Source organism: Dermochelys coriacea, chromosome 8, assembly GCF_009764565.3.
Source record: "Dermochelys coriacea isolate rDerCor1 chromosome 8, rDerCor1.pri.v4, whole genome shotgun sequence".
In the NCBI taxonomy this organism is placed as follows: Eukaryota; Metazoa; Chordata; order Testudines; family Dermochelyidae; genus Dermochelys; species Dermochelys coriacea.
The window spans coordinates 35,856,865-35,876,261 of record NC_050075.1 but is presented as its reverse complement, the minus strand read 5'-3'; the positions used below and the strand labels follow the sequence as shown (position 1 = coordinate 35,876,261).

At 48.5% G+C, this 19,397-nt stretch overlaps 1 protein-coding gene across 1 annotated transcript in view; it reads right to left on the bottom strand.

The window, feature by feature from the left end:
* Positions 1-2,339: 2,339 nt before the first annotated feature.
* The window catches only part of CXXC5 (CXXC finger protein 5), a 101,628-nt gene continuing 84,570 nt past the window's right edge, over positions 2,340-19,397 (bottom strand). Inside the window, 4 exon segments of the mRNA XM_038413324.2 lie at positions 2,340-3,316; positions 15,571-15,822; positions 15,824-15,876; positions 15,879-16,547. Coding sequence (XP_038269252.1) covers positions 3,272-3,316; positions 15,571-15,822; positions 15,824-15,876; positions 15,879-16,362 — 834 coding nt within the window. The 5' untranslated portion in view covers positions 16,363-16,547 and the 3' untranslated portion in view covers positions 2,340-3,271.

Below are 19,397 nucleotides of genomic sequence, written 5' to 3'. Positions count from 1 at the left end.
AGAGACAAGGTGGGTGAGGTAGTAGCTTTGATTGGACCAACTTCTGTTTCTGGAAGAGACAAGCTTTCACACTACACAGAGCTCTTCCCCAGGTCTGGGGAAAGGCCTTGAACACTGCTTCCCAGATCTGGAGAAGAGCTCTATGTATCTCAAAAGTTTGTACCTTTCATCAACAGAAGCTAGGCCAGTAAAAGATGTTATATCACCTACCTTGTCTCCTTCACTGATTGGGCATTTAACAACTTGTGAATGTTGGAGTCCTGGCCAAATCCACCAGGAGTCTATAAACACTCTCAACTGCAAACATGCTTAGGGCTCAGTTGTGGCTTAGACCACACACTCATGCAAGGGAGCAAGGGGGAGTAAGAGACCCTTCACATCTGCACTTGCTAGCCAGACCTCGGTCCAGGGCACTGGGAGGGGAGCAGGCATTGCATGACCTCATAAGAGATCAGGACATTTTATGAATTCCATTCCGCAATGCACAGAGAGGACGTTGCATGCTGGTTTAGCCCCTGCTTCCTGGAGCAGGTGTCTGAGGAGGGGGTGAGGAATGCACAGAGCCTTGGCCCCACCCCTGACAACCATACTGGCCAGCACAGCTGAGCTGGCATACGGGAAGAAGAGGGATATAATTTGCTGCTGGTATTAGCCAGTGACAAATTACAACGCTATCCAGCCCCATCCAGCCTGGAGCACGGGGATGCAGAGAGCGAATCAGGGCTCAGAGAGGTGTGTTGGGCCTAGTGACTTGTGGTGCTATTCATGGGTTGAAGAGCATAGACCGCACCTCAAGGTTGGCTGTCCTTAGCTCCTACTGTGTCCACTCTCCACCTGATCTGGTGAGTGACCCAGGCTGCAAGCCACACACACTTGAAAATTATCCCCAAAACACACTCACCCCTTCACAAGTGCAGAGTAAATTTGTTTTATTGAACATTCAGCTATCTAAACTTACTCACTAAAAAATAGTTCCTGTTTCTAAGCACCCATTTTATCCTTGTCTTGACAGAACCAGTCTAAATACAATTATCTGTGGCATGATTGCATTGTTTTACAAAAACAAATGACATGTACTGTATGGTAAAACTCTAGGCAGGTCTAGTTGGTCAAATATTCCCACTAAGGGAGATAGTTTTTAAAAACGACTCATATGATTAAATACAGGGAGACTGAACACGTGGTGGCCCGTTGTGTTTTGTAGTCTTGTAGCCCGCTGTGTTTCCTGCCATGGCATCAGGGGCTCGGGACCCTAATGTGTTGGGTACAATTGGAAAAGCCTGCGCACAAATAGCTGTGAATGTCTGGACCTCGCAAACTGCAATGTCAAGGAGGGAGACCTTGGTCAGCTGTTTGTTAGGAAGGAAGAAAGAAAAAAGATATCGGCGCAATATTGCTCTGGCCAACTCCGGCCAGATCCCACTCCCGGTGGAGTCAAGGACAGCCTTCCCATTGAACTTCACTGGGAGCCTGATCAGCATACTCCGCATATACTGCCAAAGCTGGAGATCTGTGATAAGGGACCCAAGAAACAACATTACCGTCCTGCTCCTTGTGCGGCTTTGGACCCAAGCAGGGTGGGAAAGGGCCAAAGGCAAACACGAGAAAGCTCATGGGTTGGACACCATTTATTTCGTTTGATTCCTTTTTCAGAAATGCATCATCCGCATGTTACAATATGTCAATGAAGATGGGACTCTCAACACACTCAGTATTGCCACATCTTACCTAGTGGGAGGCAAATTCTAGGCAAACACTGAATGCTTCTGAAAATAACACCCATCCTTTTCAATCAGATTTGGCCTCAATTTATACAAGGGACTGTAGTGCTGATTTCATCGCCTGGTACAAGTTGTCAGTTCCCCAACAAACTCACCACCAACAACAACCCTACGTCAGTTTCCAAGGAGTCTGTAGTTTGGTTGTCCACATGCTACTGTAATGAAAATTCTAGTGATCAAGCCTAGCACAGTTTAGTTTAGACTCCTAAGTATATTGTAACAAACCCAGATTTAACACCGTATGTATTTTGCAGAACATGTGCTATTCAGCCAGCCAGTTAAAAATGTAACATGTGCAACCTTAGGGGAAAAATGATGGATTGCTCCATTTGCACTGGCAAACATTTACAATTCTCTCATTTATTTTTTAATCTGCTAATAAAAAAACAAAAGCAAAAAAACCCTAAAAAATACACCCCAAACCCTGAATGCCAAGAAAGGCAAACTTAGGAAAATGCCATGACACAAGAAGTGACATATTCAAAAGGGACATTTTTTTTATGGTTTTTCTTCACAACTGCGTGCAACAGAAATGGACAGAAAAAAACGAGATGTAAATCATGACACAAAACATGCATTCATTTTATTCACAAAACAGCCTGGATCGCTAAAACAGTACAAACAGCATTTCAATTTACTGATGTAGAGAGAGCTGGAGAGACGGGGATTTGAACATAAGAGAAATATTAGCTTTCAGAACTGCTTCAGCACAGGTCCTGCAATTTTTTTTATTTTGCTTTTAACTTCAGTAAGTTTATAAAAACGATTTCTATAAGTAAACCATTGCAATTAGGATCTTGTTTTCCCTGTATGCAGTATTTCTTGTTCTAGATTAATAAACTAACAATGATTTTTTTCCAAGACTGCCCATTTTGCAGCAATTTTTCTTTCATTTTTAATACCAAGCTTCTTGCTGGTTAAACTTACATATGTGAATGGTTAGGAAAAGGGATACTACATCGTTTTAAACATATTCTCATTTATAAACATGAAGTTGAGGCATTCTAGAAACTATCCACTCTATTTTATGATGGGAAATAATCAAATAAAAAGTATAAATGAGGGTGTAATTAAACAACTGTGCTAAATTACAGTAGTGCTTATTAGTAACTAGATTTTAAAAGGTTACTGTAAATTTACATTCTCTACACAAGAACTGCATCTTCCACACATAAACAACATCAACACCAAAACACAGAAAGAAACTGATTGTCCATACTCTGTCTATTAAGTCTTGGTACTTTACAGATCCATTTTTTTATTATTATTATTTGAAAAGCAGTTAAATGTTTTACTAGGACTTGAAGATGTTAAAACAAATGCAAAAAAAATATATATATAAAACAGGAATGAAATCTGCGAGAAAATATTTTTGGTTCTAAAGAGACACGGGTGCATCCATTCATTTCAGCCAAAAAATTCCTTGCCTGAGACAACACAAGCAAGCAGTGACATTGCACTTGGATGACAGAGCTTTGGAATTCTCATTCCTACTGAAACCATCTGAATGCAGCTCCTGTAGGAAGCATCACCTTCTGGAAAGAAAGAAAAAAGAAAACAGGGACATATTAAGAGTCAGGTGCATGCGGGAAACACAACGGCTACTAAATACGTCTGCTCTGCACACAACCCTTGGGCTGGTCACAGAAATCTTTCCTCATGAAATCAGTCCCATTACTCCTCAAGGATGAAATCCCAGCCCAAGGTCCCACTTAAGCCCAAATGAGGATGGGTTTGCAAAATCTGGCCCTGCATACGGGTTGTTAGGCAGGGGAGGGGATCCCCAAGAAGCACCATGTTTATGCTAGGGACCTTGTCAAAGAGGTATTAGCAGGCAGTAATGCTAATACGATCAACTGGTAAGTTGATTAAAGACAGCTAAGTAAAAGCAACATATGACAACATGCAAATTTTGTCTGGAGTGCACTGCCCTCCCTGCTGGGGCACGCTTTGCACTCACATTTCAGTGTCTTTGGGGTTCTGTTACTATACGGCTGGACTTGTCCTGCGGGGGAGACTTACGCTTTTAGCAGTTGCAGCCTTTGGTGGGGGGAAAAAAGAGAAAGAAAAGTCCACACAAAAGAGGAAAATCTGTATCGGATGGGAGACAAAATATCTGCTTTGTAATGTGAGGAGGGAGGGAATAGTTTAATTTAGGGGATCAACCCCCTCCCCCCTTTGGAACACAAGCCTTTGGAAACACAATGCACAATTCCTCCTGTTTCAGGCTAGCCACTTCTCCCTCAACCATCCCATTGTCTGTCTGCTGATTAGGGCACAAAGGGAGCCAGCCAACTGCTAACGGGGCCCTGAGTGCTACACTGTACCATGGTGCAGGGAGCTCTGCCTTCACCTAAGTCACTCCCACCGTCCTGGAAGGCTGGCGGCTGCAACACACGCTCTGTTCTTTGCCCTGACATACCCTGCAGCCCCCAGGCACAATCTGGAATGGGGCTCAGCACCCCTGACAACCAGTGGGCCAACTCCTGAACCAAAACTTTCAAACCCAGCTGCCTAATGTCAAGGCTCCTAAATCCAAATGACAAGGACACAACAAAGGTGCTGAGCACCCATCAAATCCTATTGAAATCAATGCTCAGCCACCTCTGAAAAACAGGTTGTTCCTAAGTAGTCCTGAATATGGCTCTAAGGAGCCTAACTTAGGCACCCCGATTTTGAGAATTTGACCCCCAAGGGACAGGATCCAGCCTTGCTCAGGCAAACTCCCATTCAACCTTCGGGGAGAAAAGTATGCTTGAGTGTGCAAGAAGTGAGGGCTTCCAGAATTGCGCCCAACTGAGAATGCTCAGCACAGCTCAAAATTTGGGCCTTGTGTTGGCAATTAGTAACTGATGGAGCTGACTGGCCAGAGGCCTTGCTGTTCTTTACAAGAACGTCTTGTGCAAAGTTCTCTTTAGCCTGCTCTACCCTGGGAAACGCAAACGGCACTGCCAGTTCGGCTCAGAGCCAGGTTTAGCCCCCCATTTCTGGAGCACAGGTCTGTCTGCGCTCTCAGCGAAGCTGTGGTCAGCTGCTGCCGTCCTCCACTACAGGGAAATCCCTAGTGTGGACTGAGCCTGCAGGCGCTTTAATAAAAAAATTAGCATTTCAAAGGCAGGAAAAGAAAGAGTTGCCTAAGTCTGCTCCATCACATCTGCACACGGATTTCATAATCAACCAACTGGGCTAGAACTCAAGCTAATACCCTTGGATCATGTTCTCCAAACCCCGCATCTCTGCTGCATCTTTTAAACAGTTCCTTACAAAGTGAGATTCAGGTGACATCTGCTAATTAGGGTTCTCATTTCAAATGAACAGCATTTCACTGGGCAGTCACTCTCAACATCTGCCTGGCTACCACACACATCTTCAGTGACAGAAAAGGAGGTTTGTTTTCAACCAGAGGCAGAACGGGTATTATTCGGCTTCAGTGCGGTCACACCTCAACCCTCGTTTCCCACTGGGCAAAGCCACAAGGTTACGGTTGTGATATGGACAAAAGGGACCACTCGGCACTAAGCTGAGACCCAACAAACTCACTGTGCCTGAGAACTGCCTGACCTTGGTGTTGTGACATCGGTTTTTAATATGAAGAAAAGGAAGCGTGCCTGCCTGGGAAAGGCTATCTCCTCCACCCACAAAGGCTCATCTTAGAAGGGTTTCACTCAACAGACCGGGGGGAGGGAAGGAGTTACAGAGAATGCTTGCTCTAAGGGGCATCTGGAAAAACAGCTCTGTGATTGTTTCCAGCCGTCCATTACTGTTCCAGACACAATGGAACAAGCTCCTACTTCCCCTGTGTCTGATGTAGATTACAATGTCGGCTTCCACTGAGTCGGATACAGAAAAGGCAGGCCAGCCTTCCCAGTGCAGCTGGCACGGCAAGGTAACTTTCCTTTACAAAGCTACGCTAGCCTCATGCTGATTGCTGAGCCTGCCCCCAAACCTCCCCTTCATTTCAGGCCATTCAAAAACAGGCTAGGCTGGAGCACTTTGGGAAATCAGCAAAATTAGAAAATGAAGGACAGAGCCCAAGCGGCAGAAATGAGCAATTGCAAACGGGCCTTCTGGGCACCTGTCAAACAACACGTGCATTAAAGCATGGCTCATGCATCCACATTTAAATGAGAATACCTAGTTTCTTCTGTTCAAATGGTAACATGCTTTACCCAAAGAGCTCACAAGCATTATCACCCAGGTTACAGATAGAGAGACGGCGGCACAGAGAATGCTGGGACTTGCCCAAGGTAAGCAACAGAGTCAAGACTAGAACTATGTCTTCTGCCAGTCAGAGATCTTACCCTCTGAACACATGGCCCTTATTAAACCCAATCACTTAAAGGACAACTCTCAAGAGCTCAGCTTTACACCGCCAGTCCCTTGCATTTATGTAGTGTCCAGGAAATGCAGCTAGTGTACAGTACAGTTCCAGTACTTAGTATGGGTTTAATGGGAAGAGAGGAGGAATGTCTTCACACAGCACACAGTCAGCCCGTGAAACTACTTGCAGGGGATGTTGTGAAGACCAAAACTATAACTGGGATTAAAAAATAATTAGATAAATTCAGGAGGATAGTTCCATCAGTGACTACTAGCCAAGATGGTCAGGGAGGCAAACACCATGCTCTCAGCATCCGTAGCCTCTGACAGCCAGAAGCTGGGAGCAGACGACTGGGGATGGCTCACTTGTGATTGCCTGTTCTGTTCATTCCCTCTGAAGCACCTGGCATTGGCCACTCTCGGAAGACAGGATACTGGGCTAGATGGACCACTAGTCTGACCCAGTGTGGTTGTTTTTATGTTCTTATTAATTTCAAACTACAAAAGGCATGTGATCTGGCAGAAATTAATTATCCGACCTAGGACACTGGGGCCAACACCCTGGTTCTTGCAGAATGCACCATGGGATCTTTAAGCAGCCACAATATGGTCAAGTCCTCTGCTTTACATCACCTCTGAAAGGCAGCACTAGCAACGTTCAGGGAAGAGCGCTGCACATGGGGTATCCTAAACTATCTCCTGCTGATCCTTGGGTTCTGCTTCCAAGTTCAGGACCCGGCTTGACCCCTTCTGAGATCCCACCATATCACAGCACATGGGAGAGAAATAACAGACATCAGAAGAGGACCAGTTTTGAGTTGCACCTTTAAAAGAAGAGACTGTCAGGGAGTCAGCATGAAGTGAGCTGTAGCTCACGAAAGCTTATGCTCTAATAAATTTGTTAGTCTCTAAGGTGCCACGGGTACTCCTTTTCTTTTAGCATTAGCTAAGGGAACTGAAATAGAAAAGCTTTTCAAAGTTTACATTGTGCTGAAGACCCACTGGTGAATGATACACAGCAAGACAAAGCAGTGTTCACCGGGGATTACAGGTCTTCCAGCCTGGATACTGATGGAGATCTCCTACTCAAGAGTGGCAGGAGGCTTATGCTAGGCACTGCTGCTATAAAGGCAGCAAGACAGGAAACTTACCAATGCCAGAAGAAACTTTCTAACACGTAGGACTCCCCAGGGGCAGCGTGGGAATTCTGAGCTGGTGGAGATGTAATGCAGGAGCCAAATGTACCAAGTAAATCCCTCTCCTTCAGTTCCGGCATAGCCAAGCTGGCTGAGGCTACTGATGGGGAATGGCAGGTTCCCCAGGACAACTATGAAGCGCTGCAGCAGCACTCATGTGGACGAGGACAGGATGGGCTAGTGAGGAATAAACATCTTCACCCCAAACTGGATCACTGGCACAACACATCCAGCCTCTGGCAAGGCTTGAAAAAGGGGGGATGGAGAATGACCTGCCCTGCAGATAGTCCCCCCGCCCTCCACTCCTACACCCTCTTTTTTGGCCCAGGAGGAAGCCATGATATTTGTTCCAGCAAAGGGTTTATCGGAAACCCGGCGGGGCCTGACATGTACCAAGAAATACTCTAAGGCCGTCCTGACATTGCGTGAGTACTGCTTCCATCCCTGCAGGCAAGGAAGAATCGGGACTGGTGTTAGGAAACACTGGCTCCTGATCAGAGTCTAAGTGGGTTGTCCCCAGGGGCAGCAGCTGGGGTTTCCTCCCTTCCTCTGAAGCATCAGATAGGGACTATTTCCAGGGGCTGGATATTGGATTAGATGGACCAATAGGCTTATCGAGTAGGGCAATTCCCTAGGTGCCATAAACCCTCAGTCAGGTAGCTGTCTGTCCATGCACACTTCCCTGACTCCACTGATCTCAAGCACTTCAGCAGTCCGGTGCAAAAAGGAAAACTGATGGAGGCGGCTCAGGGCAGAGGCTGGTGCAGCCTCTTGAGAACCAGCGTCCTTTGCGTCCCAGGACTTTCCAGGCACTGGCATTGGTGGGAGACCGCTTACAGCAGCAGCAAGCCAGCACGATGTGGAATGCCAACGCATCAGTTGATGATGAGCCGACCCGGCACGGGAGCTGCAGCACTCAGGGCTGCATGTTCAAAGGGGCCTCCGCACAGTGTCCATTTTTGTGCAGCTAACTTCTGGTGTGTGCAGAACTCGCACACCTTTTAGTCCGAACACCTGTGCGTGCAAGTGTTTGTGTGGGCAAAGTCACTTTGGGTTGTTTTATCTCTTCTGGGTTTGGCTCCCCTCTAGGTTTGGCTCCCCTCTTGCCAGCTTTGGAAGGAAATCTGCACCTGCCAGAGGCCCGTTCAGCAGCACCTTCTTCCCTGCCATACAAGGACAGACAAACCAGAGCTGAAGGATTTGCCCATGCACAGGGGCCCTACAGGGACTGGATTTATTTCCTAGAGCCTGGACAACTGCCAACTTGAGGCTCAGGTGCCACCAGGGATTTTCAAAGTTGCCTCGAGAGGAAGGACCAAGCATTTTCCTCTATCCACAACTCACCCCACTTTGGAGATGGGGGTTCTCTTCTTCTTACACTCCATCCAAATGCAAACACTCAAATGGCTGCACAATACAGTGCAGAAATAGCACCCGCCAGAGTGGAAGGCAACGGCACTGCCGAGGCAGAGCAGGGGCCTGCCAGCCGCTGAACCCAGGAAGTACAGAAGCTCTGAGGGGCCTTCAGAACCACAGATGTTCTGTGAGTTTGCACCCTGGCCGCAAGATGACTCGTGATGGTGTGTGTCCACTCACAAAGTGGCGAGAGCATGACACCTAGCCACGTGGGTGCGCTGCGTTTCTGACCATGCTCACAAGAAGGGCAGTAGCACAACTGCCAGGCACTACCTGGGACCTAGAGTGGTTCTTCTGCTGTTCCACAAACAGTTAGCGAGTCCCACTTCCTTGTGTCCCAGGGGATCTCACGTGAAACCCCCCACAATCCCCTTGCTCTGGCCCTAGCAGCTGAGGGCCTATGAGATAGCTGCCCAGATTGTCTCACAATCCACTGGTGCAACCGTGGCTAGACAACATGGTAGGCTGTGGTCAGGCCAACCCAGTTAACATGTGCCTGATGCTGCTGTGTAGATGTGCTGCGCCCATCTGCGTGTTGGATTGGTGGGATCTATCTATGGCATAGACAGTGATGATGGCTAGTGTTTTCAGGAGTGGGCCCATCCACATGGGGGCTGCGTTAAAACAGAGACAGGTCTCAGTCAATGGGAGGGGAGGATGCACAGCACCATGCAAGGTCAGGCCCACCTTAAGCTGCTTTGACTTGCTCACAAGACAATAAGCCGGTCCCACCTGCTCATAGCACACATCTGATTTCCTGGGCAAATTTATCTTGGGGGCTGAGCGAGCACCACAGCACAATCACTGTTTCTCAACAATTTCTGCAATTTGCAATCAAATCACTGGAGGAGGCAAAAGAGCAATCGGAAAAGATGCTTTTGTGCTAGTGATATAGCTGGTCAGCAGTGCCAGGAGCGAGCGCTGCCTTGGGAGCAGGGCTAGCCGTGGGCTCCAGCCGGGATTCCAAAGAAAACGTCTTTTGCAAAAGACCTTTCGTTCATTCCCTTTGAAGCACCTGGCACTGGCCACTGTCAGAAGACATGACACTGGGCTAGATGGTCCATTGGTCTGACCAGTGTGGCCGTTCTTATGTTCCGTTCTTATGTTCAGATGGCATCAGAAAAGCCTGGCATCCGCTGTCTATGCCACTGTCCATGCTATGGCTCAAAATGCAAGAGCAGCAACCTTCTTTGGAAGCGTTGGCTAAGACCGATCTGATGTGGCTGTTGATAGCAGAGCGTCACTGAACATTCAGGGAGGGGATATTTTAGGTGACGGACAGCCGTGCTGGGCGTGGACTCTGCTCCTCATCCCCGCTGTGACCGACGGCTCACTCTGCCACCGCACATGGGGTGGCCAAAAAGCATGGTTCAACCATGTCAAGCCAAGAGAAGTGCCCTCGCCTGGGCAGAGCCCAAAGGACTGGCCACGCACAGAGGCTGCTACTTCCTCATTCTGCATTCACTATGTGTGTGAGGCCCAGGGTGCAGCTGCAATGAGCTTTCCCACCCTCTCATCTTCATCCAACATAGCCTAGCAGCCTGGGCTCTGGCCTGCAGAGCCTGCCCTACTGTGATGCTAGCGGCTCCCCGTCCCTCGGGCAGTCTGACGTGCAAAGGGAGGGTAATGGTGAGGCTAAGATGAAGTTTATTTTATGCCACCATAAAGACTGAATGATTTTTTTTATCCACAGCTATGCTCCTTTCGCTGGCTATCAGAGGGAATTCCCCTGGAAAAGCTTCTCTCTCCTCTCCCCACCTCAACCACCAGATCCTTACCCCACTGCAACCTTCCTTGATCAGGGTGGGCTAGCGGGGACTGGAGCCATCAATGGCTTCCCTGCCTCAGCCACAGGGGTTGTGCCAAGTGGCTTGAAGTTGTTCCACTTGCTAGGAGCTGAGCAACCCCATCGCTCCCAGTCCCTATCAGCCTAGAGGGCAAGAAACGGGGGCCGTGGGATCAAACCCAGATCTTGTGCTCAGCAGCCCAGAATCACTGCATGGCTGGGTTTACTAAAAGCAGCAGACAGCCAAGCCTGGCGTCAGGATCTGGGAGCTCACCAGGAAGTTATCCTCTGTCTCTCTTCCCTCCTTCCCCAAATGCTTTCCTCTACCTACTCTCTCTTCCTATGGCTAAGGATGGCTATTGCCCTCCACCATATGGTGGCCATGCAAAGGGGCATGGCAGGTCTTTCCCTGGGTTTGGACATGCTACTCTCCTTTCAGCAGAGCTAGCACAGCCCCCAGCAGCACATTCAGACAGCAGGCGACCCCTTCAAGTTAAGGTCATCTCACAAAACAGGGGACCTACGTGGTTCTGAAGCCCTGGGCCATGAGCTTCCCAGGGTCCCACAAGCCAGCTCTACAGATAGCTCAGGAGGTGCATGAACCCCCGCGTGGGACTGACTTTCACTGACACCCACACACGGCCTTATGCTGTGGGGACACCAGTGCAATCAAGAGGAGTCACGGGGGCCACAGATGGTATGTAGTCAGGAAGATCAAGAGTCTCTTAGTGAGGATACGCCTTTAAACATAGCTTTCTGCCCATGCCGTGTTGCCTCACTCCTAAGGGCTCTGGGCTGAGGGGCTGCCTGCCTGAATTGAAGCCCGGCAGTGCACAGCCACGCTGACCCATGGTACATGGACACGCTCCCAGTGCACAGCAGACCCAGGTTTCTACACGGGCAGGGGGAGGCACCTCAAGTGCCAAGATCCCAGGGGCCTCCCTCACCTCCAGCACTCAGCCTGCTTGAGGAACAGCTCCGCTGATAATGCTGAACCAGGGGCCAGGCGTGCCGATCTGAAAGGCCGATTCAGGGCTTTGTTGGAGGAATACAGGTGCTAGAAAGTTCAGGACAATTAAGAAGTCCCTGGTCAAAGATGAGTCTGGAAAGAGACTATGGACCCAATCCGGAGAGCTGCTGAGCACCCCTGACTCCTCACGGTAGTTGTGTGTGCTAAGCATGTACTCAACCCCTCTCAGGATGGGGCTCTGTGTAGAGAAGGAAGAGGATGAATGAGTCACGTAAGTGCTTAGACTCATCTACTGAGCAAGCCAGTGCCTGCGTAGAGCCCCACTCACTTCAGGTCGCAGTGAATCAAATCTGTGTGCACCAGGCATTGAGCTGGAGGTTTTTTTATGACTGGTTGTTATTCAGAGCTGTTTGAACACTACTGCGAACGAACATATACCAGGCAATGGGCTGATCTCTAACACTTCACTCTCTCTCTCTATTTGCCCTTTGGCATGTGTGAATGGTATCTAGGCCACATGGTCTTGTTTCTGTTCCCTCATGGATAACAGAACCTTTTGTATAACAGAAGAGGCACTGAAAGAGATTTCAAGATGGCCACATATTTGCACTTGTATTCACAAGAGACCTGAACCTTCCACACTCATTCTTGTACAAGGGGTAGGAGCCCAAAGGTCACCAAAAATTAATACAGAATGTAATGGATGCCGATGAACTGGATTCACAGAGTTCGTTCAAATGAGCGTATTTGAATATTGTTCTCCAGTGTTTGCCCAGCTAGCTTAGAAAGGGATGAAGTGTGGTTTTTGAGAGATTTTTGAAGCCACACAAGAATAACATCAGGACAACACTTCCTTGTCTAGCCATCACCAGCAATGGAGGAACAGAGACCATCAGCAATACCTCTGCTCTGAAAACAAGAGTCATGACCACCTCCAGGGGGTGCTATCGAGCCAAGAAACAGGACACAGTGATGTTGCGCTAATTTGTTGCAGTGCTTCACCCAACGTTGATAGGTGAAGTTGGTGAAGGTTTAATCACCAATAAATTGTGTCGAAACACTGGTGACTTCCCAAATTTGTCTCACATTATGGAGATGACAAAGTCTAAGAGGAGGATATTTTCATCAGGAAAGAGATAAATAATGAACGTTTCAGAAGAGGTTGAGTTCTGTAGTGTACACAGCCCTCAGCTCCACCAGGCTCCAGTGAGTGGAAGAATGCACTGGATCGCCTTAAAGCGCATGAGAACTGCATCTCCCACTGGCCGGCAGCTCACAGTCTGCCACTCTGTCTTCCCTACCTTGCACATGGACTGAAAACTAGGTGAGCAGTGTGAATGAGAATGCAGTTTCTGGGATGATGTCATGGAAAGAGTGGCCATAAATGTACAGTATTTGAGGTTTCGCCTATTTTGGTGACTGTAAGTTCCTTAGTTCTCCAAAGGATGGAATCTTACCTGAAACTTTAGAGCCAATAACAGCTATCAGTCCATTTCTGCCTGTGCACCTATCCATATCTGGGATTCCTGTTGAGTCACCTGTCCTACACCTATGTGTTATTCCAAATTCACTCAGAAAGGAAAGTAACCCATCCACTCAGAGGTCCCCAAATCATAAATTAAAAGCCCGATTCCAGCGACTCCGATTTCCCAGTCAGCCGTAGAAACAAATCAAACGGGTGACGCGTTCGACGGGCTCCCCATGCAATTTAACTTCCATATAACTCATATTGCAGGAAAAAACCCTCTTCAACCTAATGTGAGCTATGGAATCAATTGACCTGCTTTAGGACTCTTCAGAAAAGATGAACTTTTTCCCCCCTCTCCCTTTTTCCAGATCACTGACTCAGCAAATTAGAACAAGAATATAATTTAGCAATACAGCGGTTTTTGAAAGACACCAGTCCCCTCCTACCCCCGCCACCAAATAGATTTTTTTTCCCCTTCACTATTCATTCAGATCTGATGCTAATTGAAAACTTAGAACGTGGCTAAGAAAACAGTAAGTTCTCTCCTTCAGAAGACGTCAGAGGTTGCATAATACCCTTGCAACCTGGTACAACATCTTGCTGCCTCAACTGAGGCTGAGGTGTATTTAACCTTTGTTGGCTTCACAGGAGCAATCTTCAGCAGGAGGAGGAAGGCACGCAGCCTAAGTGGTGGTCAAGCTACCAAAAATTGTCCATGAATTAAATGGAATATACAGAGGACTTTGTTCAGAGGACTCAGCCCAGCCAAGTGTGGTCACTAGTCCCAGCACAAAACACTGACTCACACTTGAGCCATTTCTGCTCAAGGAACAGCGGGGAGATTCAGTTCCCTCGTATCCGCACAGCTCTTCCAGGTCAAGATTGTATCCTTGACATGCAAGGACTTGCTTTTGTTGTTACCTACATCGCTTTTGTGCTAGGGCTTTATAAAGCGCTACACACATCCCTACACACATTCCCTAGTGTACAAAACTAACACATGGGAATCAGAAAACATTTCTGGTCAACAGAACGTTTCCAAACAACAGGTATTATGGGATTTTAAATTCAAGCGAGAAAACCGGACAGCGGGTTAACTGTCCTTCCATAGCTGAACTTCAGAAGCCTGGTCGATCCATGGCTAGGAGATTTTATTTTAAAAAGCAAAAATACAGAGAGAGATTTATGGGAAGAGCATCTGATGATACAAAATGCCCAAGCCAGGGATTCCCCCAACCCCCAATTTTATTGACCTTTTTCTCATTTAAGGGATGGATGAAGTAGTGAATAGATGCATACATGTTGGCGTTAATAATAAGCACAGTAGTTCCTTGCCATCTCATGTCTAAATATGCTCAGAGGCACTGTATGCTCCTAACTCATGCCTAACTTTTCACATAATTTAAGCTGAAGTTTACTGGGAACAACCGAGTTCTGACCTTGCTCCACAAGGCTCTGATTGAATTTCAGGCATGTCTGATAACTCAATCCCCACTTGCATATGGGCTCCAGATTAATAACCCATCTGCTCTGCACTAGCACTCGATCAGGAATCAGCTTCACAAACCAGCGGGATATGTTGGGGCAGCTCTTTCTCTAGCACCGAATCCTGCAGTCCTTACTCAGACTAAACTCCCAGTGATCTTAAAGAGTGTTTGCCCAAGTAAAATTAAAGACCCAATCCTGAAAGGAGCAGAGCACCTGGGATGCTCACTGGATTCTGCTGGCTCACAGCAGCTCCCAGGAGACACTCAGCACGCTCCGGAACTGGACACTGAGGAAGCCTATTGGACCGGGCCACATTCCAGACATAAAAAAAGGAAAGATCAGGGGTCAGATTTCATTCCCAGTGACACTAGTGTATATCTGGAGTAACTCTTCTTTCTTCAATGGATTCATATAGCCCTAGGTAAGCTTAGGTGGTCTCAGTACTGGACACGTTTCCCAAATGAAGTGGCCATTCCCCAGTTGATCACACCAACTTTCAAGAGCTCATCCCCTCAACAATTTGCACACAGCACAGTCATTTTCACAGGAACTAACCACAGCCTGTTTTTTCCCTTTCAGAACAAGGGGCAAACTAATGACTTACAGTGGAACACTAGTTTGGAAAAACAGGTTTAACAGATTAATAATGGCACAGTGACTGCCTTGAGACCTGCCCTGAAAAACCAAGAATTCAGGGCCTGATCCAAAACCCACTGCTGTCCATGGAAAGACTACCACTGACTTCAGTAGGCTTTGGATCAGGTCCTCATCCCATGATTCACTTACTGGCTCAGGAACTGTACTAAGCAATGGCTAGCTAGCTGGCAGGTGCAATTGTGAGACACTCCCCCTTTATACAAGAAAGGGGTATTAAACTCAAACGCCCCCAACAGGAGTCAATAAAAAGGATACAAATCTACTGAGGGTTGTAATCATCATGGCAAGACCTATTTCAGGTGATATTACTGCTAATTACTAATCAGAATACAGTTGATCAGCATGGGGGGATCGCTGACAATTTGTGTGTGATGCTAAAGGCAGGAATTGTTAAGAAGGAAAAAGCCCCGGGATTTTATCATCTCTATCAACATCCAAAGGACAGCAGACCAAGAGAAAGATTAGGATGTCGGACTACAGCCAGTTACCTCCAGCGCTGCAGACGGCTTCTTTTTGAGTTCCTCACATTTTCGGAATTTGCAAATCTGGTGGCCAGTTTTGCGATTCCTACAACTGCTGCACTGCTCGCAGTTTATCCGTCTTCGGCACGGAGGGCACATGCCACATCTTTTCCGTTTCTTTTTCCCAGAATTGATGGCAGATGCCAATTCATTCTGCATTGGGTACTCTGCCAAGCCAGCCATATGGAGCGCGCTCTCTGCCAGAAACACGCCAGCAGGGTGTCATAATGAAAAGGCCTGGGTTTATGGGAAAAGCCCCCAGGTAAGGAAATCAGATGGGCTGTTCATTGTCTCTGCAGCTGAGACCGCTTCCATATCAGAGATACCAGTCCCGTGGTCATTTGGTAAAGGAATGTGCTCCTGTACCACTCTTTTGAGCATATCTGTAGACTGAGCAAACTGTTGTAGGCTGATCTGTCCTTCTGATGAGATTTCTGACGCCCTGTCTGATTTGCTCAGCATACTAGAGATATTTTTGTGCTTTGAGGTAGAGTGACTTTTATCCACAGTTGTTGCTTCATTGCCATTAGCTAAGGAGTTTCCTTTCTCTGAATGTTCGCTTACCGAGCTGCTGCTGCTGAAGGTGGAGTAATGGGAGAGTGGACGCGATTTCTTAAGACTTTTGTTCAAAGGTTCACTTATGATCCCACTTTTGTTCCTCCTCTCGGAGTTAACAGGGGGCTGCGAGTCCTCTGGGTTATTTCTGTCCAACATGTTGGGCTTGTTACCAGCGTCTTGAGGGGCACCAGGACTAGACATGGTGTTAAAAAAACCAGAACAAACCAAAAAACCAAACCCCACTCGCCGCGGCAACTAACCAACCAACCACCAAAAATGAAATAATTATAATCAATGGGGGAATCCTTCCAACGCTGCTGCAGGGGTCTTCAGGGCAGGGTCAGTGCAGGGTCATCATCTGCGGTGCTGGTACAAAACATACGGCTCTGGAAGTAGAAAACAATAGACAGTTAGCAGTGGCACAAGCGACCTGCTTTCCAAAGCCGCTCTCCGGCTCCCTGCAATGAAAGCCTCAGCTCCAATAACAATGAACCGACCGGGCATGGACCTAGACTGGGATCAGTCAGTCTACACCGTCACATTTAAAGAGTCACCATCATGGATTTCAAAGAAACGGCCTGGCCTGGCTGACTAGCAGCGCCCTGAATTGCTAATGCTCCAAGGACTTGATTCCCCTTTCCCACTGGGGGAAATGAGGAGGAACCCCACCGAAGCCAGCGGCCCAGATCCTCTGCTCCGGCTGAGCCGTTTTCGGCACAGGTCCGTAAAGTGAGGAGAGGTGGCTTAGGTGACCTTTGTGCTGCCCTGATTCTGGGGCTGCCTGCCTGGTCCCCTGGAGCACCATTGAATCTATTTCCTTCTCACATCCCCAGCAGCCATCCCTGCAGCTGAGGATCCTTCAGACACAGTGGCATCTTGTCCATGCCCCCTTTTTCCTAGCCACACACCCAGGCAGACAGATTTCTCTAATGCCGGGCTTGAGGTTGTTGGATCAGAGCCAGGGACTGGCCCAATGGCATTGCACTAGGGTACAGCTGGTGTGAGAAAAGAACCAGGCCCGGCAATCTAATCTGCTTTCCCCATTTATGCGGATTCATTTTCCCTTGTCTCACCCAGCCCGGGCGGCAACTAAATCGGTCAGTCTGTGTTTCTGGCCTGTCTCCCTCTCGTGTCCTCAATCGCTGCCTGAGCGCTGCTGCTGCTCGAGGAGCTCCTGGAGCTGCAGTGGGATTGCTGCTGCTGCTTCTTCTTCTTCTTTTAAAGACTGAACACTTGCCTTGGGAGTCAGAGAGGAAAGTGAGGAGACCATCCCCTGTGATGTGTGATGTGTGGAGATATGGAGAACGTCCCTCTCTGTGCTGTATAGCAGAACCCAGAGGTTTGGCCTGCACTCAGCTGGTGTAATTCCACTAGTGAAGTGGTCCTCAAACTGTGGGTCGGGACCCCAAAGTGGATCACAACCCCATTTTAATGGGGTCACCAGGGTGGTGTTAGACTTGCTGGGCCCAGGGCTAAAGCCGAAGCCTCAGGGCTTCTGCCGTGGGTGGTGGGGCTCAGATAACAGGCCCCCTGCCTGGGACAGCAGGGCTTTGGCCCCCCACCTGGGATGGTGGGGCTCGGGTAGGCTCAGGCTTCGGTCCCCTGTCCTGGGGTCTTGTAATAATAGTTGTTGTCAGAAGCGGGTCACAGTGCAATAAAGTTTGAAAACCCCACTATAGTGAACGAGTCTGCAAACAGCAAAGACAATCGGAGAAGCTTCCTATGGCCCACATGGGCCTGATTCTGATCTCACATATGCCAGTGTAGCCCCACTGCCTCTAGCTGCGTCCCTCCTTGCTGCTACCCTCAGCATTGAGCGCTGGGTTCTTGAAGGGTGGCCTCCCCTGGGCAGTGCCCGTGTCTGGGTCACTGCAATACCACAGCGGGCGCAAGTCAAAAACACTCACCCGCCAGGTGCCCAGCTGGAGGAGAATGGGAGGAGGTGCTCCAGTGGCTAAGCCCCTGCATCCCGACCCCACTCCTGGGCTGGAGCGCTGGGTGGGCGAGCGGAGCGGGACAAGCCCCAACCCTGTTCCCTGGCTGAAACGCCGGGTGGGCGGAGGGAGGTAAGCGCTGGGGCTGGAACAGAGCCGGGGCTGCGGGGATGGGCATGGATGCTAAGTGGATGGGCTATGGCCCACCCAGGTGCACCTGTGGCTACACCCCTGCTCTGACAGGTCCCCCATCACTGTCTCAAGGTCTGAGCCACACAAACCCACCCAGCCCGGCCCATTTGGTGTCACAATGTGGCGTCTTCTCTGCTTTAAACCAACAAGCCCTGATTATTCCCAGCGCCAAGAGTGACAGCTGTGTTATCTCGTTGGCATGCTCCTCACTGCTTTTGTCTATCCGTCATTCCTCCCTTTCTTCTAGGTGTTCTGCAGCAAATGTCTTATTCAATATGATTGCATGGCCTGACCCAGCTACAGAGTGTTTTAAATCTCTCCTCAGGCCTGCTGTAATTAAAGGGAAGAGGCTTGCAAATACAGGATCATACAGTCTTCCACATTACATGACCTCTCTGCCAACACACAGGCACACAGACACGGTGGTACCAGCTCTAAAGTGAAATCTGTACCTCCTCCTGGCAAGATCAGTGTGCCGGGAGACCATATTGGAGGAAAGAGAAGAGGTCCCATCTCTCCCTAATAAGGGAAATGCCTTGACTCATAAATGAAATGTTCTGACCACTGTACTATTATCCCTTACATTACAACATGTAAGCACTGAAGAAACGTGCAGCTATGTAGACTTTCAGCCTGGAGGTCACAAACAGGGGTCAGGGCATTGTGGCTGCCCTGTTCCTCCCACCCCCCATGTTAGTAAATGGGAGGGGGATCCTGGCTAGCTAGAAGGGGTGGGCCTGAGATATGGAGAAGGCTGAGATGTAGGATATTAGCACTGCTGCAGCAATGACAGGACCAGCTCAGGTAAACCGGTGAAGCTCCCATGGAAATCTATGGGCCAAAGTCAGCAGTGACATAAAAGATGGTGAGAGGATGCAAGTAAGGGATGAAGTAGAGTATCTTGCACCAATCTGTCACTGAGTCAGCGTGCAAAGCCATAACTGCCGCTGCTGGAGTCAGCGGGTCCCAGGCAAGTCTCTCTCCAGCAGCACTCTGGGGTGTCACACCTTTATTGCAAAAACGCCTGTAACTGGCATGCCAGGGGCCCAGAGGGGAGTGAAGCAGGAAAAGCATCTAACAAGAGGATGTGAGATAAAGTCACCCAGCCTC